The sequence below is a fragment of the Eptesicus fuscus genome, chromosome 23, assembly GCF_027574615.1.
Source record: "Eptesicus fuscus isolate TK198812 chromosome 23, DD_ASM_mEF_20220401, whole genome shotgun sequence".
In the NCBI taxonomy this organism is placed as follows: Eukaryota; Metazoa; Chordata; class Mammalia; order Chiroptera; family Vespertilionidae; genus Eptesicus; species Eptesicus fuscus.
In genome coordinates this window covers 6,238,025-6,260,831 of record NC_072495.1, presented here as the reverse complement: position 1 = coordinate 6,260,831, position 22,807 = coordinate 6,238,025, and the positions used below count along the sequence as shown (strand labels likewise).

General features: G+C 49.5%; 1 protein-coding gene and 1 non-coding gene across 2 annotated transcripts in view; both read left to right on the top strand.

Annotated features, from left to right (window-relative positions):
• The window catches only part of RNFT2 (ring finger protein, transmembrane 2), a 42,530-nt gene that overhangs the window by 1,373 nt on the left and 18,350 nt on the right, over positions 1-22,807 (top strand). The window contains exons 3-6 of the mRNA XM_008142751.3: positions 3,222-3,700; positions 6,270-6,346; positions 9,501-9,601; positions 10,935-11,088. Of these exons, the coding sequence (XP_008140973.1) occupies positions 3,222-3,700; positions 6,270-6,346; positions 9,501-9,601; positions 10,935-11,088 (811 nt within the window). The remainder of the gene's footprint in view (positions 1-3,221; positions 3,701-6,269; positions 6,347-9,500; positions 9,602-10,934; positions 11,089-22,807) is intronic.
• Positions 17,651-17,799, top strand: LOC129148245 (small nucleolar RNA SNORA57). The gene has a single exon (XR_008555325.1). It is a non-coding gene; the product is annotated as a small nucleolar RNA SNORA57 (small nucleolar RNA).

The window sequence follows — 22,807 nt, the reverse complement described above, 5'->3', positions numbered from 1 at the left end:
GTTGTGACAGTATCTCAGCCCCAGACTCCTGCCCCTCTGCCCCCTCTGCCCCCTCTACCCCCAACATGCTAGTACATGCATGCAATGAGCAGGCAAACCAAGCTTTTCTTCCCTCGGATCACATTCCAGTTCCCTTGCAATTCGGAGATTGGCTGCAAGAACAGAGTACCCACCAGTCCCAGCACTGGGACTGAGTTTTGCATCAAGCCTGCCTGTTCAGCAGGGAAGAGCTCTGGCCTTAAATCAGACGACTCTTGGCTAAATCCCAGCTCAGCCACCTCCCCCCTATGATGCCTTTGGAAAGTGTCTCCACCCATAAATGGCAGATAGTGACACTCAGGTTTCTTGTGAAGGAGTGAATGGATAGGAAAATGCACAAACACAGCATCCAAATAATAAGCATGCCCATTGGAGCTTTTCCAGCCTCTGAAGACAGAATGGCTGTCTGCTCTCTAGTGAACCAAGAGATCTTTGGGGGCAGAAGGAGAATGGCCCCCCTGTATTGCACTCACTCTGTGCCATTGGTGAGGTCAGGACTGTTTTTATCACCATTCTTACAGATGAGGAAACTGAGGCTCAGAGCGTCGAAGTGAGTTACCTAAAGTCACACGGCCAGGAAGTGGCAGGGCTGAGATTGGGATCCCAGTCCACTTGCCAGCTGTCTCCCCCACCCCCACCCTGAACCTGTGCATCGAGCCAGCACATTTTGGCGTCTCCTCTCTGGGCAGATCCACTCCTCTCCTGGGTTGCTTCCCACGCTAGCCCTTAAGTGGTTAAGCTAGAAGTACAGGCTCTGCCTCCCCAAGGAATATTCTTTCCCATTTAGGCTGAAATCTCGGCTGGACGCTAGGGCCCAGCTATAAAAAGCCGCTTGGTGGATTGAGTCTTCACTGGTTGTACTGGAGGTCCCATGAGCCCAGTGAACTCAGAGTGTTGGTGAGCTTAAGGAGGCCAGGAAGACTTTCCAGGTCCTCATGGGGCGGCGGGAGGGAGAGAGTGGCCCCCATGTGGGCCAATGTGGGCACCTGCCAGGACTCGGTCTTTCTTAGCTTCTTAAAGTGCAGAAAAAGCTCGAGGCCCCTTGAGGATCATAGCCATGGTGTCCGTTGTTGTTGTCATTATTAATATTATCTTCATTGTCATGCCAGACCCAAGGGGGTGGGACCACACATTTCCTGGGATTTTGGAGGCAGCAGGGATGCGCCAGGTGGTGGGGGAGTGAGTAGCCATCTTTAAGCTCCCCTCCCTTGCACCAGGTTTGTGATAACGTACCCCCGGGTCAAGTTTGTGAAGCCAGAGTAATGAACCCTGAGATTTCTCCAGACCAGCATCACCCCTGCTGGGTTTCACAGGTGTTCTCTAAAACAGCAGTCGCCAACTGGTGATCCGCAGACCACTGGTGGTCCATGAGGTCCGAAAGGTTGGCGACCGCTGGTTTAAGGAAACTTTGGAGCAGCGGTTGCCAACCGGTGGTCCGTGGACCACTGATGGTCCATGAGGTCCGAAAGGTTGGTGACCACTGCTCTAAGACATTCATATGTTTTACACACACACACACACACACACACACACACACACACACACACACACAAATTCCATGGTGAAATAACTTTGGAAAACGCTAAGTTTAGTCATAATTAATTTTTCCAATTGCAGGCCTTGTCAGAGCCTTTAGTGTGCTCATTCATTCATTCTTTCAAATACTATTGCTTGAGCATGTTTTATGTACCAGGTGCATTGTGCTGGGTAGGAGAAATATACAGTGGGGGCAAACAATCATGATCTTTGACTTCATGGCACAGAGCCCAGTCTAAAGTGCTCCTCTCAGTGCTTACTACACATGAGAATCACCAGGGGGCTCTGAAGACCTAGCAGAGGCCAGGCCCCACCCTCAAAGATTTTGGTTCAGTAGGGCAACACTGGGTCCCAGGCACCTGTACCAGGTATTTTTCAAAAGCTCCCCTGAGTGACTATAACGTGCAGCCAGGGTTGAGAGCCACAGGGAAGCAGTGAATGATGATTTGTGATCAGCCCCGTGCAGCTGAGGTCAGGATGCAGTGAGAACTAGGAGTAAGGAGATGTCATTTTCTGGGAGTAGGTAGGGCAGGCTCCACCAAGGAAGATGAGCATAGGTGCCGAGGTGGGTCAGGGCGAGGGTGACATCTAGTGCAGGGGACAGCCTGTGCAAAGGCCCTACAGTAGGAAGCCTTGGGTAGGGAGGGAAGGGCACACGGTGAGATTGGAGTTTGGGGCGAGATAATCCAGGGCAGTGGTCGGCCAACTCATTAGTCAGCAGAGCCAAATATCAACAGTACAACGATTGAAATTTCTTTTGAGAGCCAAATTTTTTAAACTTAAACTTCTTCTAATGCCACTTCTTCAAAATAGACTCGCCCAGGCCGTGGTATTTTGTGGAAGAGCCACACTCAAGGGGCCAAAGAGCCGCATGTGGCTCGCGAGCCGCAGTTTGCCGACCATGGATCCAGGGTGTCTGACATGCTCATCTCTCTGAGCCTCAGTTTCTTTATCTGACCATCTCTGCAACTTTGGACAAGTTATTCTCTCTCTCTCTCTCTCTCTCTCTCTCTCTCTCTCTCTCTCTCTTTCTCTCTCTGTGTCTCAGTTTCTTGATCTGTCAAACGGGGGTATTATTAGGACCTTAATTCTCAGGGTTGGTAAGAAGATTTAGTGAGTTAATCAGTGGAAAGCACTTAGAAAACTGTCTGGCACATAGTAAATTTTCAGTGAAGATCATGGCCCTGTTGCTGTTATTATTTGGATGAGTTTGCTAGGCCTGCCGTGGCAAGGTACCGCACACTGGGGGCCTTAAACAACAGAAATGTATTTCCTCGTGGTTCTGGAGGCTGGAAGTTCGAGATCAGGAGATGCAGACATTGTCAGCGTTGGTTTCTTCTGAGGCCTCTCTCCTTCGCCTGTAGATGTCCTCACATCATTTTCCCTCCTGTGTGTGTCCGTGTGAGGACACCATTCATATTGGATGAGGGCCTGCCCTCATGACCTCATTTTCATTTCCTCACTTCTGCAAAGGTCCTGCCTCCAAAGGACAGTCACACTCTGCGGTCCTCGGGGTCAGGGCTTCACCATAGGAGTTTGGGGGAGACATGATTCAGCTTAGGACATTATTGGTACTGTTATTTGTCCCCCAGGCCCCCTGGGTGACTGTCTGACTTGGTGGGGCCTTCTCTTCCCTTCCGGCCTAGAAATCGCAGCCAAGCACTCAGCCCCGAGGTGAGCGTGGATGAAGGGGGCGTCTTTGAGAGCCTGAAGGCAGAAGCCGCCTCCCCGCCCGCGCTCTTCTCCGGCCTCTCCGGCCTCCCGGCAGGCAGCCTTCCAGCCGCCCCGTTCCCATCCAGCCTGGTGCTGGGGGCCTCGGCCAGTGGCGGGGACGTGTTCATCCAGATGCCAGCATCCAGAGAGGAGGGTGGAGGCCGGGGCGAGGGGGGCACCTACCACCACCGCCCGCCCCACCACCACTTTCACCACGGAGGACACCGCGGGAGCTCGCTGCTGCAGCACGTGGGCGGGGACCACCGCGGGCACGCCGATGAAGCGGGTGATGAGCACCCGGGCACTCCCGCCCCTGCCCTGTCCGAGCTGAAGGCGGTGGTCTGCTGGCTCCAGAAGGGCCTGCCCTTCATCCTGATCCTCCTGACCAAACTGTGCTTCCAGCATAAGCTCGGTGAGTCCCCGGGACACGGGGGTTTCAGCTGCGGGTAGGGGGCTCTCCATCCCAAATGCCAGGGAAGGGCGGCCGAGGCCCTCACCATGCAGTAAGAGTATGGGATTCTGAGTCAGACCTGGGTTTGAATCCTGGCAGACTCGCTGTGTGACTTCAGGCAAGTCACTCACCTTCTCTGAGCCTCTGCTTCCTCATCTGTCCAGTGGGGGTTGTGATAGGAGCTCCCTCGCTGGTTGGTTGGTGTGAAGGAATAGAGTGTAGTAATAAAGAGTTCAGACTACTTGGGTCCGAATTCAGGCTCTGCCCCTTCCTAGCTGTGTGACGCTGGATTCGTTATTAACTTCTCTGTGCCTCATCCATAAAATGAGGGGTACAGTACAACATACTTCATGAGATTGCGGTGAGGTTAAATGAATTAATATGTTTAAAGCACTTAGGACAGCGCTATGCAAGGATAGGTTATTATTTTCATTATGTTTCTTATTAATATACATAAGATACTTAACATAGAATCTGACACAGAGCAAGTGCTCAATAAATTCTCCCTATTGTTAGTAGTATTAGGAAGTAAGATAATGATTCATAAAGTGATTAGCCTTGAACCAGACACGTACTTCACATTCAGTAAGTGGTCTCTAGTACACTGTCATCATTATTGTTATTATTACTTATTGTTACTACATAATGATGTTGCTGTGCCCGGGAGAGTTTTGGGCTCTTGTTTTAGTCCTATAGCAGGAATGATGGTACAAATGATCTCATGCCCTACTGCGTCCCATAGACAATATCTGGAGGAGATTAGGCCATTCTCTGTGTCCTATTTGCCCCTTTCTGGAGGTTCTAGCTGACTCACATCACCCCACCTTCCTTGTTGGGGTGCTATCATGGCTGCCTCCCTTTTCATTCCTAGAAATGAAAGCCAGTATGTTTCCCTTTTATCCTGAGTTCCCTTGTACTCACAACTTAAATTTTATTCTCAAGTATGGCCAATGTCTTTTTCATTTGGCAGGTTTGTTTATTACTCAAAGAGGAAAACAGAAGGGACTGTAGGATTACTAGTTTTTATTTTATATATTTCCAGTGAAGAAATACATCTTTGAGCCCTGGCCGGTTTGGCTCAGTGGATGGAGTGTCAGCCTGCGGACTGAAGGGTCCCAGGTTCAATTCCGGTCAAGGGCATGTGCCTTGGTTGCGGGCACATACCCAGTGGGGAGTGTGCAGGAGGCGGCTGATCTATGTTTCTCTTTCATCGATGTTTCTGGCTCTCTATCCCTCTCTCTTCCTCTTTGTAAAAAATCAATAAAATATATTTAAAAAGAATAAAAAGAAAAGAAATACATCTTTGACAAAGTAGAGCCAGAAAAGGACCTGGATTGCACGAACTATTAAAAAAGTGAAAGTGAACTCGGAGCAGGAGAAGCTGTGCACTTGGTGTGAAAGCAGAAACCTGTCTACAGGTTAGGAAAAGTAGGATTTGCAAATCCCTATTCCGGGAGAACTCCAAAATAGCAGCTTGGCAAACAGTGGCAATTGAATGAAGTGGAGTAAAATTCAGTTCTATTCCCCCATCTGCCAGGGTCATGTTTTTCTGTCAGCAGGAGTTTTTTCCCCTTTAACATTAAACTTTTTGAAAAATATGTTTTTATTGATTCTAGAGAGAGAGGAAGGGAGAGGGATAGAGATAGAAACATTGATCGGCTGCCTCCTGCACGCCCCCTACTGGGGATCCAGCACACATCCCGGGCATGTGCCCTGACTGGGAATTGAACTGGTAACCTTTTGGTTCATGGGTCGACACTCAACTACTGAGCCACACCGGCTCGGCTTAACATTAAACTTTTATTCCTTACTAGAGGCCCGATGCGCGAAATTCATGCAAGAGTAGGCCTTCGCAGCCGGCAGCTGCCCCGATCCCACGGCTGCAGCCACCCCCCCCCCGCCACCCCCCCCCCCCCCGCTTCGTCCGGAAGGTCATCCGGAAGGACATCTGGTCTAATTAGCATATTATGCTTTTATTGTTATAGATGGTGTCACGGTCTTTTTCTATGTATGCTTTTATTACAAGTAACACACCTCAGATTCTTTTTGGAAGTAGAAATAATAATAGGTACCATTGCCTGACTGCTAGAGATGATGCTCTATAAGCATTATGCCTCCCTGGGGTAAGTGCTGTTATTATTCTGCCCATTTTGTAGATGAGGAAAGGGGGGCTCAGAGAGGTCCAGTGACTAGCCATAGCTCACACAGAGAGGAGGTAGTGGAGCCAGGATTTGAACCCAGGTCTTACCAGGCTGCACAGCCCGTGCTCCTAACCCTGTTCTATGAAATGCCCCAGAGAGGCATCGGTCACATCCCTATGGCAGAGGCCTCGACTGAGAGTGGCTCCAGGGCCTCTAAAGTGGGACTAGACCCAAATCCCCCAGAAGTGAGATGTTCTCTCTTCTAAGGTTAGTCTGTAAACTCAAAGGGCCAGGGATGTGTCTTTTTAATGTTGCTCACCGTCCCCTGTAAGCCAGGGCCAGGCCTGATGAGTCTAAGTGGCGGTGTTGGGTCCTCCTCTGTCCCGCAGGCATTGCTGTGTGCATCGGGATGGCCACCACCTTCGCCTACGCCAACTCCACCCTCCGAGAACAGGTCTCTCTGAAGGTGAGTCACCTGGTGAATTCGTCTTCTAGGGCTGCTGTAACAAATGACCACAAACTTAGTGGCTTAAAACAACATCCGTTGATTATTTTACAGTTCTGTCGATCAGAAGTCTGAAGTGAGTCTCTCTTCGCTAAGATCGGGGCGTAACAGGGCTGTGTTCCTGCTGGCGGGTCTGGGGGAGAAGGTTTCCTTGCCTTTTCCAGCTTCCGGAGGTCACCCACATTCTTTGGCTCCGGGCCCCTTCCTCCTCTTTGAGCCGGCAGGCACCATTGCATCTCTGTGACCATCTTCCCATAGTCACGTCCCCTTTGACTCTCCTCTTCTGTCTCCTCTTCCACTTTTAGGGACCCTCATGATGACATTGGGTCCACCTGGATATCCAGTCTCTCCCCATCTCAAGATCAACTGATATGCAACCATAATTCCACCTGCAGCCTTAATTCCCCTTTGCCATGTGACCTGACATATTCACAGGCTGCAGGGATGAGGATGGGGGCATCTTTGGGGGAGAGCCCTTGATGTGCCATCCTTCTCCCAAGCCCCTCCATCTGCAGTGCCTTCCCAGCCCAGTCTCTTTACCTTCCTGGCATTCAACCAGTTAGCTCACTTCCAACCCACTCTTATGGTTAAGGCCATTCCACTGGCTCTGCCGGGTGCCATACAGCTTCACCACCACCATCCTAAATGCCCTCTAAGATTTGCTGAGCACTCACCATGCCCAGCACAGCTAGGCCCATTGCACAGCTCATCTTGCAAATCTGTCCCAGCGGGAGGAGGGCACACAGAGTCATTCGTATCTCATTTTTCCAGTAGGAAACAGCGGCTCAGAGACACTAAGTTCCTTGCCTGAGGTCACATAGCCAGTGCCACTGGTGGCATCAAGACAGGAGCCCAGGCATTGAGCCCACAGGTTGTGCTCACCCTTGGTTCAAATTCCAGCTTCACCCACAAGAAGCTCTTAGATAGGTTACCATGGTAACCTCAGCCTCAGGTGCCACCTCTGGAAAAGGAACTTCTTACACCCAGAGAGAGGATTGAGTGAGATAGCGCCGAGAAGGTGTTTGGCGCGGGGCCTGGCATACAGGTAACGTTAAACCGAGCTATTTTAACAAGCCCGTGCTCTGTCCTGGGCATGTGACCCCATGACAGCCACCGTCCTCTCTGGTCCTTCTTTGGGGCCATCTGCTTTCTCAAAAAGCTCCTGGGCCGCCATGAGGCGTGAAGGGCAGTCAGTCTCCATTGGACACGCGCCGTTGAGGTCCAGAGTTGGGCATGGAGCCAGAGGGTCTTTCTGACCCTGAGTCTCATCTTCTTCAGGCAGACCCCTTCCTGCTGCTATGAGAACAACAGGTTGGCTGACACCATAATGGCAGGCTTTGGGGGCTGGCTGTCTTTCAAAGGCGTTAACCTCCAAAGGGTGCCTTGGCCTGACTTTTAGGGGGTAAAAAAACACCTGTATCCGTGGACAAGCTTCTAGGGGCCCTGAAACCTATGAGGGGAAGACACAGGTGACATATTTTCTGTGAAAGAGAAGCTCCATAACCCTTCGTAAGTTTAGGAATCTCAACTTAACTATTAGAGAACTACCTGCTTTGTCCTTCAGAGTGTGGCTTCTCGGGGCGTTGCTAATTCCCTCTTTCTCTTCCACCTTCAGTTTAGATTTACAGAGGACTCAACTGGAATCCATTATTTATTGGGGTAAAAGGGCTGCCGAGTGGGTTAATCACATTGATAAGAGCCGTTGGTTGGTTGGAGGAGGTTTCTAGGGTCGTTAACCTTGACCGCTCCTGGAATAATGGGTGGATGGAGATGCATTTATTTTGTCTGCTCTGGAAATATGCCTCGTAAGGGTGTGTGGGGCGCTGAGCTGTGTCTGGAGACAGTGGAGCATTTACCGAAACCGCAGGGAAGGTTACACTGGGAAAGCTATGACCTCATCCTGTTCCAGCAAGGCAGCCTCCCTGGTCCAGGAAAAGACGAGCTTTTGAGAATCAGCTGCACCGGGGTCTACGTTTGTCTCCCGGGGTACACAGGCGGAGACACGCCAGCCCGGCGCCTCCTCCAGAAATTTCCTGGGATTGTTCTCAGGCCGAGAAGCTGCTGGGAAACCACAAACCGAGAGCGCCTTCCAGCTTGTCTTCCTGGGGACTAAACAGAAATGAGGCTGCAGAAAGGGAAGCGGGATGGATGGTGAAGGGCTTGACGGCCGGGGGTACGGGTTTGAATTTAGTCCTGTAGACGTGGCCCTACATTGAACGGTCGGTCGGTCAGTCTGGGCAGTAGCCCTGAGGGCCGTGCTAGCAGAAGTGAGAACAGGAGTTTCCAGTTTATAGCTGTTAATTGCCTACTGGGTTGTAAAGTCTGAATACTCGGTCCTGCCGTTCAGCCAGCCTGAAATCTGAGCCCGTACCAGACTGAACGTTGACATTTGTGAATTTTACTTCATCCTTAACAAAACCCCCATTTTTTAAATGAGTAAGAGTTACTTAACTAGGTTGAAGGTTCAATTCCTGGTCAGGGCACCTGCCCGGGTTGGGGGCTCCATCCCCAGTAGGGGGCGTGCAGGAGGCAGCTGATTGATGGTTCTCTCTCATCGATGTTTCTCCTCCCTTCCTCTCTCTATTAAAAAAAATCAATTAAAAAAACATTTAAAGAGTTACTTAATCTCTCTTTACCTTAGTGCCTAACAGTAAATGTGAACTAACATTTACTACGTGCCCGGCACTGTTCTAAGCATTTATGAACATTAATTCTCACAACCCTACAAGACAGTTACAATATAGACCCATATTCAGATGAGGAAAGGGAAACGAAGAGTTTAAGTAGCTTTCCCCGGGTTGGATAGTCGCCAGGTAGCGGATCTGGGACTTGAACTCCGGCTTCTAGCTCCTGAATCTGCTGCTAAACACTTTGCTATCCTGCCTTTCCAGGTAGTTCTCCGAGCAGGTTCCACATTCCTGTCGCCTTCTCTGTAACTGTCCCTTGGATCCCAGTGGGAAGGAAAGAGGCCAGTGCCCTTTTTTCACCATTGCCCTGCTCCTTCAAACCCTTGAGAAAGGGAAAAGTTGTCACTTGTCATCAAATGTTCTGGAATGTTCTGCCAGGTGCACCTTTGGCATTGCAGCATCCTCATAGATTTGCTTTTTATCTGCAGGAGAAGAGGTCAGTGCTGGTCATCTTGTGGATCTTGGCCTTTCTGGCGGGGAACACCCTATATGTGCTCTATACGTTCAGTTCCCAGCAGCTGTACAACAGGTGAGCAGGGGACATGGGGGACTTGGTTGGGGTTTGGATGCACAACCCTTCTGTGTCGCATTGTTATAAACACGCATGCCTGGAGCAGAGCCCTCTAGTAGAAATTGAATGCAAGCCCCGTGTGTAATTTTCTAGTAGCCACATAGTCCGGGAGGGCTGGCAGTGAGGGCTTCTAGGATGAGATTGAAACTTGAGCCAAGCTTTCCGATCATTCATGTCCATCTCTTTTGAACATTGACTGTGAGGAGGGAGCCGTTTTGCCACATTCTGGGGCCACCCCATAAAAGCATTTGGAGAGTTAGTGCCAAGGCATCAGCTCACATCTCACACACTGCATTAGTTGTCTGGCCCGGAATATCAGGATCCTGGTGGAGGCTCCAGGAGGTAGAGTTTCCCAGAACCATGGGTGAATTTCCAGCTCAGGTCTTTCTCTGGGCATGATCACAGGCATAGGCCCAGTCCTCTGCGCCCCCATCAGACCAGGGCTGAGTCAGACCTGCAGCACAGAGAGAAAGAGAAAGACAGAGAGAGGCTTAGCAGAGGAGCAACAGAGCTGAGGCCCTTCTGTGCCTCAGTTTCCTCATCTGCAAAATGGTGTAGGGAATAGTGCCTGCCCCATAGAGTTGCTGTTATTATCATCGTCACAGCTGCACGGCACATCTGTAGTATGTCCATAATCTCATTGAATCCCACCAATAACATGATGAGGGCGGGTACAATTCCCATTTTATTGATGAGAACACCGAGCCTTACAAAGAGAACGTTATTTGCCCAGGGTTCAATAAATGAAGAAGCCTGGATTCAAATTCAAGTCTGTCTGATACTAATGCCCGTTAGCATGCAGTGTGACCTTGGGCATCTTACCTCTCCAAACATCAGTGCCTCATTTATAAGGTGGGGATGAGCAATGCTCACTGCACAGGACAATGAGATACAGGGAGTAAAGAGCTTAGCACAGTGTCTGGCACATCTGTTTTCCTCTTCCTTCTCTTCCTCCCTCCTTTATAGTGTTGGCCTTTGTTCCTTCCTTTCTTCTGCTTCCTCTGTGAAGCCTGTTATGGACTCATAAAACTGGAGGACACTTTAACTAATGATACTCTGGGCCAATCTCATCTTTTAACCCTCAAAGGAACTGAGGCTCAGAGAGGTTAAGTTACCCACCTAAGGTCACACAGCAAGTTACTAGCAGATGCAGGAACAGGACACAGATGTCTGATTCCCAGTTCAGTGCCCTTCCTACTGGTCATGTTTATAAGGTCCCAGAGTGAGTAGAAGGAGCTGCTGAGGGCCCGTGATCATATGTGAGCATCCTGACTCTGAATCCTCCCCACAGCCTCATATTTCTGAAGCCCAACCTGGAGACCCTGGACTTCTTCGACCTACTGTGGATCGTGGGGATCGCAGACTTTGTACTGAAGTACATCACTATCGCCCTCAAGTGCCTCATCGTGGCCCTGCCCAAGATCATCCTGGCTGTCAAGTCCAAGGTAGGCACTGGCTGCAGCCACCAGGCAGCCCCAATCACACATGCAGGGGATTCAGGGCGCCATTTGGAGGAGGAAAGAATGGGCATGGGCAGAGCTGATGTCATCATATCAAATGGACAGAGCCTGAGCTAGTAGGTCCTGTCACTCAGCTCTTACAGCTCCTTGAAGCTGAGCATGGTTCTTTGGTGTCAGCACCTGCCTGTGCCGCCTCTACTCTAAGTGCATTTCCTAAGTTTCATTGTTCAAAGCTGCCCTTGGTGCAGTTTTCATCTGAGCTTCACCTGAGAAAGGAAAGACAGCATGTTGACATGCCCTGGTTGTGTTTCTCCCGGGAAAGGATGGCTCACAGAAGTTTTGACGCTTTCTGGCGTCAGGAGCATGATTTGTAAAGGGGGAACCAAGGCTCATGAGGAAAGAACTCTGTGATTGATTAGCGATGTCTGCTGTGGACCTAGGATGGGAAATGATGGCAGTGATATTTTGCAGAGTACCATTGGGGAAAGCCTGTAGATGAATGTTGGGTGGAAGAGGTCTTACACAGGCATCACCATCATAATTCAGAGGACTGAGCAGGACTAGGACAAAGCAGCATCTTTAGGATATAATTATTGTCAATGCCTCTGCAAGAAGACCCCAAGCGGAGGCAGATGGGACTCAACAATCTCTGAAGACTCCTGCTTTTCATGCCATCTTTTCAACTTCAGAAAGCTTAGAATTTGGTTGGTGGAAGAGGAGGTTTGGAATTGGCCGTCCATCTTGAGTGACATCTGACCAAACCCATTGGCCAGGTGTACAGGGAAACCACACTCTGTACAGCTTCCATAGTGGGCTGCGTGCTGCCTTGTCTCCTACCCACTACACCTCTGATCCTTCTGCCTTAAAGACCCTTTTCCTTACACGTGTCTTGACTAACTCCTGCTCCTGCAGATCACAGCCTCTTAGAAATCTTCCCTTCAGGCTAGGAATGGTGCCCCTACTGAGGACACTCGGCACCCTATCCTCCCCCTATTCCGGTACTCACCACCCTGACTGTAATTGCTTGTTTAGTTGTCTGCCTTCTCTGCTTGAGTGTAACCTCTGTGACAGCAGGAAATGAATGCATCTAGCTTGTTTGTTGATGGATCACCAGTATCTGGTATGTACTCGGAAGTGTTCATTGTATGTATGCATTATAGTTGGGTGGGTGGATGGATGAAGTAGGTGGCTGAATAGGAAGGTTGGTGGATAAGATAGATGGGTGGGCAAGTGATTGGATGGATGGAGGGATGGAGGGATGGATGGATGGATGGATGGATGCATGCATGCATGCATGCATTGATCGTCTAGTCAGCTACTACTCTTACCATTGCCTCTTTTAGTAGCAGGGAAAGCTTATATCTACTCTCAGCTCAGCTCAAATCTCTTGTATTTGGTACGTGTTCAAACGCCTCTGTCACAAAGATGCAGAAATCTACAAGGCAAACTAGTACTAATTTCTCTGTGCTAGAAAGGACCAAAGAAATCTGGCAGCCAAACTAATAATAATAAATACAGCTAAACATTGCTGAGCAATGACCTGAGCCAGGCAGTGTTAGGCAATGCCATTTGTTTGAGAAATATTTGCTGGATGCCATCTATATGCCAGGCAGTGTTCTGGGAACTGGGGATGCATCAGCAAACCAGGTAGACAAAAATCCATGTACTCATGGAATTTGTTGTTTAATCTTCACACACCTGGGAGAGAAGATGCTGGGAATATCACTTTTGAGAGAGCAGAAACTGAGTGAAATAACTCGTCAAAGATTGCAAACCTCATAGTAACAATATTGAGAGCACTGGGAGCCGCTAACATGGAGTCAGCCCTGAGTATGGGCCAGAAAGGCTCGAACTCACTTCCTCCTGACAGCTGTCTCACAAGGCAAGTGCTGCCATTTTGTGGGTTTCTTTATTGAGGCAAAATTCTCATAAAATGGACCAGCAATCATTTTAAAGTTACCATGCAGTGGCATTCACGAACTCACAGTGTCGTGGAGCCATCACCACTGTCTGGTTCCAAGGCATTTTCATCACCCCAAGAGGAAACCCTGCACCCATTAACAGTCACTCGCCCTCCCCACGACCCCTGGAAACCCTCAATCTCTTTCCTGTCTCTATGGATATACCTGCTCTGGACATCCTATATAATAAAGAGGTAATATGCAAATTAACCCTCACACCCTCACAAGATGGCTGCCTACAACCAGGCCGACAGGGGAGGCAGTTGGGGGCAACCAGGCCGGCAGAGGGGGGCAGTTGGGGGCGTCCACCCTGGCAGAGGGGGGCAGTTGGGGGCAGTCAGGCTGGCAGGGGGAGGGGCAGTTAGGGGCAACCAGGCAGGCAGGCAGGTGAGTGATTAGGAGCCAGCAGTCCTGGATCAGGCCTAAACCAGCAGTCGGACATCCCCCAATGGGTCCCGGATTGGAGAGGGTGCAGGCTGGGCTGAGGGGACCCCCCCCACCCCTGCCACCATGCACTAATTTCATGCACCAGGCCTCTAGTTTCATATAAATGGAATCAGATATTATATGATCTTCTGTATCTGGCTTCCTCCCCTTAACATCATGTTTTCAAGGTTCACTCGCATGTAGCTTTTTGGGGCTGAATAATATTCCATTATGTGGCTAGACCACCACTTGTTCATTCATTGATTTCTCAATCAACTTTTCATTGTTCATTCATTGATCTCTCAATCAACTTTTACATTGTTTCCATTCTGGGGCTGTTGTGAATAATGTTGCTTTGAACATTTGTGGACAAGTATCTGTTGGAACAAGATTGTTCTGGGTTGTGGAAATGCAGGGTTTTATTTTTCGAGGAACCACCCATCTGCTTTCCACAGCAGCTGCGCCATTTTGCTTTCCTGGCAAATGCTGTTTTTATCTCCATTTTTCAGAGGAGACAACAAACACAGTGAGAGATTAAGAAGGCAGCCCAAGGCCACACAGCTTGTAAGTGGCCAAGCGAGGATTTGAACTCAGGCGGTCCGACTCCAGAACCCCTGCTCTGAGTTACTAGGCAGTACTCCCTCCCATCTCAGTTCCCTGGATTTGTTAGGGAAGTTCCGCAGAGTTGACCGAAGAGTGGGATCCCCATACACCATCTATATAAAATGTCCTCAAGTTCATGCCGTGACTACCTCACTTCCTTCTCCTTCGAGTGGATACTTCTGGGGGCGAGGGGCGGGGATGGGACCTGACACCTTTTCCCTGCTCCACCGAGGTGTAGGCGACAGTTATTAATGTCCCCTTGGCAACTGTCCAGCTCCCTTTTTCTGATTATTATTATTTTATTCGGCGAGATTAATGTGCCAGGTCAGAGCATAATCCAGCCTGTAGAAAGTGATGTGAATAGTCTTCTCAAGATAAATTGCAGGCTTGGAAAAGGTTCACAGCCTCTCCTTGCCTGTCTGAGTGCTCTCCCGAATCCTCATCAATCCTTGTCTGGGCAGAAGAAAAGGACGGGTCTTCATTTGCAGCTGGGGGGCGAGGGGGAGAAGAACACATCTGTCAGGGACGCCTAATGGCTCACAGCACAGATGCTCTTTGCTGCGCCTCCACGCCATCCACTGAGAGGGTGGGTTGGTTTTTAACATAATTATTATACTGGAAGGGCTTCTGGTATTTGGGTTTGCTTGATGGTCCCAGGGTCCCTGATGTGTAAGGCTGAGCGAGCCCCCAATTCCCACGTGCCTTGTGACACCGAGTCCTCTCACACCTGGGCCTCCCAGGAGAGCCATGGCCATTGGCCAGCCAAAATGGGGATGGGGTTAACGATGGTGACCACTCATCTTCAACCTCAGCCCCAAACCATCACACTGGCTAGGGATCTAGGACAGCCACTTGTCATTATAAATCCAGAAAACTTATATAACCCATACGTCTTGGCCCTGCCTGATCTGGCTTCTACCCACTTCTCCGACCTCATCAACCCGTGACTCTCTCCCTGGCTTACTCTGGACCAGCCACTGGTGGCTTTCTGGTCCCCCCCAGATCGCCTTCCTTCTCAGACCCTTTGCACTTACTGCTCCCTCTGCCTGGGGAGGTCGTCCCTGTGCTCCATGGCTATCACCTGCCCATCAGTCAAGCCTCATTCCAGCGTCATGTCCTCTGAGACCCTGTCCCTTCCCAGACCACCCTGTGGAAAGGGGTTGTTGCCAAGCTGCATTGTCACACTGCCATTTGATTAGCATGTACCAGTATCTGAAATGATCAGACCGTTTTGTGTTTATTTTCTGTCTCCCAGCTAGGATGTGGACTCCTGAGAATAAGGACCATTAGGTCTGTCTTGACTCCCAGGAAATACACAATAGTTATGATGGGCTGAATGGAGAGCCTCGTGTTAAGTGATCAAGGGGTTAAAACCAGGCCTGCTGCTTCCCACCATGTAGAGTTCTCCTTGGCCTCCTCTCGCTCACCAATGCCACTGAAGTTACTGAGGACCTGTTTGCTTACGGGGCAATGCTAGACCCTGAGAGTGTAAAAATGAGGAAGATGCCATCCTAATCTTCATCCTCTCCCTTTACTCTTTGCGAGTAAAGCTCGTTTTTATATTAACCTAACCCAGTGGTCGGCAAACTCATTAGTCAACAGAGCCAAATATCAACAGTACAACGATTGAAATTTCTTTTGAGAGCCGAACCAACTTCTGCGCATGGGCCACAAAGATTCAATCGCACTGTACGTGCGTGCCCACATGTGGTATTTTGTGGAAGAGCCACACTCAAGGGGCCAAAGAGCCACATGTGGCTCGCGAGCCGCAGTTTGCCGACCACTGACCTAACCCAAACCTAGTTAAGAAGGTAAATCTCTTGTCCCAGAATCATATATTCCAACTCCTACTTTAAATGGTAGTAGTAATTAAAAATTTAACTTGTCCACATTGCTCCTTCCTTTGTTAAAATTACTCTTGGAGCAGGGTTCTAGAGCTGCACTGTTCAATACAACAGCCACCAGTCACATGTGGCTGTTTAAATCTAAATTAATTAAATTAAAAATTCAGTTCCTCAGGCCCTAGCCGGTTTGGCTCAGTGGATAGAGCATCAGCCTGTGGACCAAAGGGTCCTGGGCTTGATTCCACTCAAGGGCACGTACCTTGGTTGTAGGCTACTGGCCCTGGTCAGGGCGCGTGCAGGAGGCAACCATGTTTCTCTCACATCGATTGTTTCTCTCTCTGTTTCCCTCTCTTCCACTCTCTCTAAAAGATCAATGGGAAAATATCCTCAGGTGAGGATTAACAAAAAAAAAAAATTTCTTTTCAGTTCCTCAGTTATATCAGCCACATTTCACATGCTCAACAGCCACACATGGCTAGTGGCTACCATGCTGGGCAACACAGAGAGAGAACATTAACATCATCATAGAACATTCCATTGGACAGCACTGTTCTAGAACATTCTCAGGGCAAGGTTGTTTCAGCCTCCCAGAGTGTGGGTAGCAGGCATCTGTCATTCTGTGCATTTCTCCGACAGAGAAAAATAAAAGCAGGCACTTCTCTAAGAACTTTCGGGTGGATCCCTAGTAAATGGAGACGGCACTGCGGAGTAGAAAAATCCTCACCTTGAGTCAGCAAAACTAGGTTCAAATCCTGGCTCCTGGCCTTATTTCCTGTGTCACCTTGGACAAGTGACCTCCCTCTTTGGAGCGCTCAGCTTAGATGTTTCCTCCTCTAGGTCCCCTTAAGGCAGGTATGGGGAACATCCGTCCCGTGGGCCATATAAGGCCAGGGAAATGATTTGGTCTGGCCCTACCAAGGCATCAGGGGTAAGTTAATTTAATGTTTGACCAAATGTAGACTGATTTTTAAGTTGATAATTTTTCATGGCTCATGAATGATCTTATATGTCCAAATGGATTGCCCTTGGCAGAAAAAAGGTTCCCCACCCTGCAAGGCCTCTTTTGATCACATTCATCCCTAGGATTTTTTTTTCTGTTTTCTGTTTGTAGTTTGTAGTTTGAAGTTTGTAGCCAGGTGATATAAACTGATCCCTAGAGAAGTGCTGAAGTCTGAAATGGCAAACAGTCTAGGAGCTGCCATTTATCAGCCTGTGCGTGTGTCAGGCATCACTCGTCTATCATGGCCCTGCTTCCCCCACATTCACCTCTCTCGGTGCAGCAATCCAGGCAGCCTCTACCAGTCAGTGTCAGAGTGTAAGATGAAGCCTAAGCCTTAACTTCAGTTCTTCCTTGTGGAGAAAAGGGACTGTTCTGGTGTCTGCAGAGCTCTGTGGCCTCTCAGTGGATTGGATGAAGCTCACCCAGATTACCAAGGATAATCTCCTTCAAGTCAATAGATTATAGATGTTAATCATATTCACAAAATAACTTTGAAGCAACACCTAAATTGCAAAACTGGATACCACAGCCTAAATTGAAACCTAGAAACTAACCATCACAATCCCCCATTAAACAAGATGCCGATTTGGGGGTCTAGACCAAGGAAATACTCATTTAGTCCAATTTATTGAAAATTTTAAAAGAAAAAACTGGTTGTTGAATTTGACAAAAATCATTTGATTTTTTTTCCTCCTTAAAGCTGTTCATATGACCCTCCTCTTCTTGGCAGGGTTCGGGCGTGCGGTCCCGGTCCCCGTAATGTACGGAGGCACAGGGAGAGGGCTCCGGCCCCCTCGGCGTCATGTCTTCGGTGCCGGCGGTTTCCAGTCCGCCGGTTCTATCCTCAAGCGCCGGGACACGGCAAAAAAAAAAAAAAAAAAAAAAAAAAAGCTGTTCATATGAAGACCTGCATTATTAGATTTCCTATTAAGCTTTGCATTCTTAGAACAAACCCCACTTGATCATGGTGTATTATCCTTTTGATATGCTTCTGGATTCTGAGCTACGATTTTACTGAGGATTTTTGCATCAGCTCTTATAAGTGCTCCTCTCCCTTGGTACGTGGCTTCCCATCACTTTCACTTACATCTCATTGGCCACCACTTAGTCACAGTTGCTGCATGGAGAGGTGGGGAGCAGCTTCTTATAGCTGGGTGCCAGTGGACCTGAGCAAAAATCAGGATGCTTCTTTTGGAGGAGGAAGGGGAGAATGGACGTTGGGAAGCACCAAGAGTTTCTATCCCGGGACAATTGTAGATGAGGGACCGGAGACCCAGGAAGGTTCATTCACTCACACAGGGTCACACAGCAAGTCTGTGCCAGAGCTCTCACTTAAGTTAGGTCTTCCAGATTGCCGAGGGACCCATAATAATAATATAAAAAATATTCTATGATAATATCTATACATATAAAAGGCCAATATGCTAAGTGTCCGTTTGACTGGTCGCTATGACATGCACTGACCACCAGGGGGCAGACGCTCAACACAGGAGCTGCTGTGACATGCACTGGCCATTTACAGAGAAACGGCACCGCAGATTTGGTGCCCACAAAGCAACACTCGGCTTCCCCCAGGTGGGATACAGGCCCCACCACCACCCCAGAGCAATACCCCACCAAATCGCAGCCAACGATGCCCAGACCCCATGGCGCAAAATGCGGCCCACAGCCCAGCCCAGCAAGGAAATGGTGGCTGTGGGTGCCGGGTAATGACATCATGTAGCAACTCCCGGCTTTTTATCCCTAGCGACTAGCCTCCTTGGAGTTTCTTCAGCCCGGGAACATGACTTGCTTTATAGCCAGGTGGAAACATTTTACACTTTAACCAAATGTCTGTGAAGCATTTTCCCATGCCTCATCTCATTTGATCTTCACAGAAGTCCTGGAGTAGGTAGATAGGAGACTCGGTGGAATCCTATTTTCTTTTCATTATCCAGAAAATGGAGATTTAGAAAACTTAGAAACTTGACCGGACTGAAAAGAAGTAAGAAATGGTGGACCTTGAAAATGACTTCAGGTTTTCTCACTGCACAGAATATAGTCAAACACTGCTGCAGTTAAATATTTTACCCTTTGTCTTCCCTGCGTGATCTACAATAATGATCTGCTTCATGTTGATATTTACTACTGTGTTGCTGACAATTACCTGAAAGAGAAGTTGGGGTGTTTCACTGGGCTGGAAAAAATTTAGCTAAATCAGAAGGAGGTCTAATTAAGCAAGTTTATTCTATATATATATAAAAGGCTAAGTTGACTCGTGCATGCGTGATCATATAAAGGTCTCACTGGCGCCAATCGCACACATGTGTTTCCATCTGTCATTGTCAATCGTGAATTTGGTTGACACTTCTATTATAGAGAAAGAGCAAATAGCGATATTAAAATATTTCTTTTAGTTAATTTCCTTTCAATGTGCACGAATTCATGCACCAGGCCACTAGTAATGGAATAATAACAAATAGCTAATGTGCCTGTGCTAATAACAAATAGCACTTAAACATTCTAAGTGCTTCATAGACGTGAACTAATTTAATCCTCACAAGAGCCCTATGAGGTAGATATTCTTATTATCTTCAGTTTGCTGATGAGGCACAGAGAGGGTAAGTGACTTGCCAAGGACACACAGCAGGGAAGTGGCTGGGCTGGGATTTGAACTCCAGCAGTCCAGTTCCAGAACCCTTACTCTGGACTGCTATGCAGTCCTGTCTGCCCACCCCTGTCCTCTGGCTCATTTACCCCAACTCAGATGGCAGCAGCACTACTCCCTGTGTGGCTAAGGGACGGTCAGAATCACTCCTCACCAATCCAGGCGCCACATGCCCTCACCTCCCAGGCCCTCTGGTCCAGAATCTTCGCTACTCTGCCCCTGTCTGTCGCAGAGCCATACATCATTTTTTGTTGTTGATCTTGTTTTGTTTTGTTTTGTTTTTCCCTTCACTGCGTTCCCTGGGAGACTCTCAAAGGCTACATTCTGCCTCCAAGGGATACAGAAGGGACAGGGCCTGAGCGGGCACCTGGGATTTCCCAAACCCCAGCTTCCGCCTGGTTGGGGGTCGGGGAGACTTTGCATTATTTATTTATTTATCGAGTTCTGCTCAGTTCCACACCCCCCAAGCTGTTGCTCCCCACTGGGGAAGATGAAAAACGGCTTCAGACAATGGAAGACAAGGTTTGCCACATGGCCCCCTCAGTTTAATTTCCTTTAATTCATTTTATATTGAACCAAATGATACTGTTTGTTTTTAATGGCAAACACTCAGCACGGAGGAGGGGCGGCCAGGCCTCCTCCTGGGGAAATTAGGAACACAGCTGCTATTTAGACTCTCCGGCCACCCCCCTCTCCCCAGCACTGGGCCTTTGCAAATCACTTTCCAGGTTGAAAGATGATACCTTTCTCCAGCTCAGATGGTCACAGTGGAGAGAGCTGCCCCCCCACCCAGCCCCCTCAACCCCTCTTAGGGTGGCCGCCCATCCCAAGACCCGCCCTTCTCTGGGAATAAATGGATAGGAAGGAAGGACCAGGACCCACCAGGCCCGGGGATCCATGGCTGTTCTCGGTGCCCCTACTTCCCTGCCCATCATTGAAAATCCTGGGAAGACACCTGGAACCTCTCCCAGGAACACGGAGGTTGAGAGCATTCATTCATTCATTCATTCGGCACCTGGGAGCAGCATCCGGGTCAGTCTGCATTGTAACCAGGCTCAAGTGCATGTGAAAGCTGGAGAAGCTCCAACAAGAGGAGAGGTCTCCCACTCGGGCTGTGAGGTGCCTGGCGGTCCAGAGCGCCTTGGACGCCTCAAATAGGCCAGCATTCTTCCAAAGTCCACTTTGGGCTCGGGGGAACCAGAGTCAGGTCACGTTCCCTGCAGGTCAAGAGAACTTGAATGTGTACACCGGTCCCCTGGGCAGAGGCTGGAGAAATTCGTTAAGGCTTTGGCCTGGCTTTGATGGGGGCCGAACCATGGTGATTAATGCCCGCTTTGGACATTCTAGAGGCCTCTCCATCCCTCAGAGGCGGGGCTACACCCCTGCCCTCTTGTTCATAGACTGTTAGACCCAGCAAGACCTTCCTAGTCTACCGATGAAGAGTCAAGCCCCAAAGTTACTGGTTTCGGGTCTCATGATTGAATCCAGTCATGTGTTCATTCTACAAATATTTATTGGGCAACAATAGAGTGCCAGGCATCCTGCCAGGCATGGGAGCTACCCAGACCCAGGGCTTCCCAGCTCAGAGCTCAAGTCCAGTGGGGCTGCAGTAGAGAAGCAGGCACTCTAGGGCCCTCTTGGAAAACAGAGAAGGAGCACTTAACCCAGCCCCTAGCAAAGTCTTCCTAGATAGGGCAACCTCGAGACTGAGTTTTAAAGGATGGGTGGGAATTCGTCAGGCAAAACGAAGCCAAATGGGCATGCCAGGGAGAGGGGATAGTCGGGCCCAGAGCACAGAAGTGGGAAACAGTTCGGTGTGTGCGTTTTTCCAGACAGCTGTTGAACATCTCCAACATCTGCTATGCTCATGCTTAGTTACCGCGGCACCTGGTAGGTGTGTGGTTATTCTCAAATGAGCAGTGGTTGGTGCGAATTTGCATACGGGGCAAGGCAGGCAGACCCCAGTTCCTGGCTCTCAGACCCACCGAGCTGGACCGCTCCCGCCACATTGGGGGAGCGCGGTGGCCACCCCTCCCCTGGGTGCTGTGGGGAGTCATTAGCCAGCTAAGCGGTGATTGTTTTGCTCTTCTCCAGCTGAATGATCAGGGAGGCAGCCAGGCTCCCTGAGGCGGCCTCGGAGGCGGCCACTTCGCCTCCTCTCCCCGAGTGGGGGCTGGAGTTGTGCTGGGGTGGCCACTCTGCAGGTTTCCTCTTTCACTGCTGTGCGTGCGGCTGTCCCGCCTCCCCTTTCCCCCAGGTGTTCCTCTGTCCCTGGGGGGAAGGAAGGGCCTTGGAACTGAGGTTAGGCCCCAGGGAGCCCAGCGCTCACATTTCCAAACTTTCCGCTGGTCCATAGGGTTCCAGAGCGGATTAGAAAGAGTGTGGGCTCCGGAGGCAGGCGCGTCCCAGTTTGAACCCCCGTTCTGCTCTTTCCATCCGGATTGTCTCTGGCCAGTCACCTCCCCGCTCTGTGCCTCAGTTTCCTCGTCTGTAAAGGCGGTAATGTTGCCTGCCTCTCAGGGTTGTAGGGGAGATTTGAGGTGAGCTAAAAAATAAATTCGGACAATGCTTTCAGATGGAGGTGCTTTCAGCAATTCCCGACACGCAGCAGAGGCGTGACGTGTGCATACAGTAGACCCCCCTTATCCACGGTTTCCCTTTTCGCAGTTTCACTTACCCGCAGTTGGTGTGGCCCAAAAATATTAAATGGAAAATTCCAGAAATAAACCATTCATAAGTTTTAAATCGTGTGCCGTTCTGAGTAGCATGATGAAATCTTAAGCCATCCTGCCCTGACCAACTGGGACGTGAATCGTCCCTGTCCAGCGTGTCCATGTTGTAGACACTCACCTCCCGTTAGTCACTTAGTAGTTGTCTTGGTTATCAGATCCAGACAGAGAGAGACCCCATTCGCAGTAAGAAACGGTGATTCGTTTTTAAATTAAACTTCATCATACGTATACATGTTAGGAGAAGACATCGTGTACAGAGGGTTCGGTGCTGTCCACTGTTTTCAGGCATCTGCTGGGGGTCTGGGAACGGATGCCCCGTCCGAGGGGTGGGAAACTACCGTAGGTGTTTCTCTTTTTTGTGCCTTCTCATGACCCTCTTGGGAGCTACCCAGACCCAGGGCTTCCCAATCTGCTGGAGGTTGCAGATTGGGCGCCTTCTGCCCCTCTCCCTGGCACCCAACCTCCCAATCTGCTGGAGGTTGCAGGTTGGG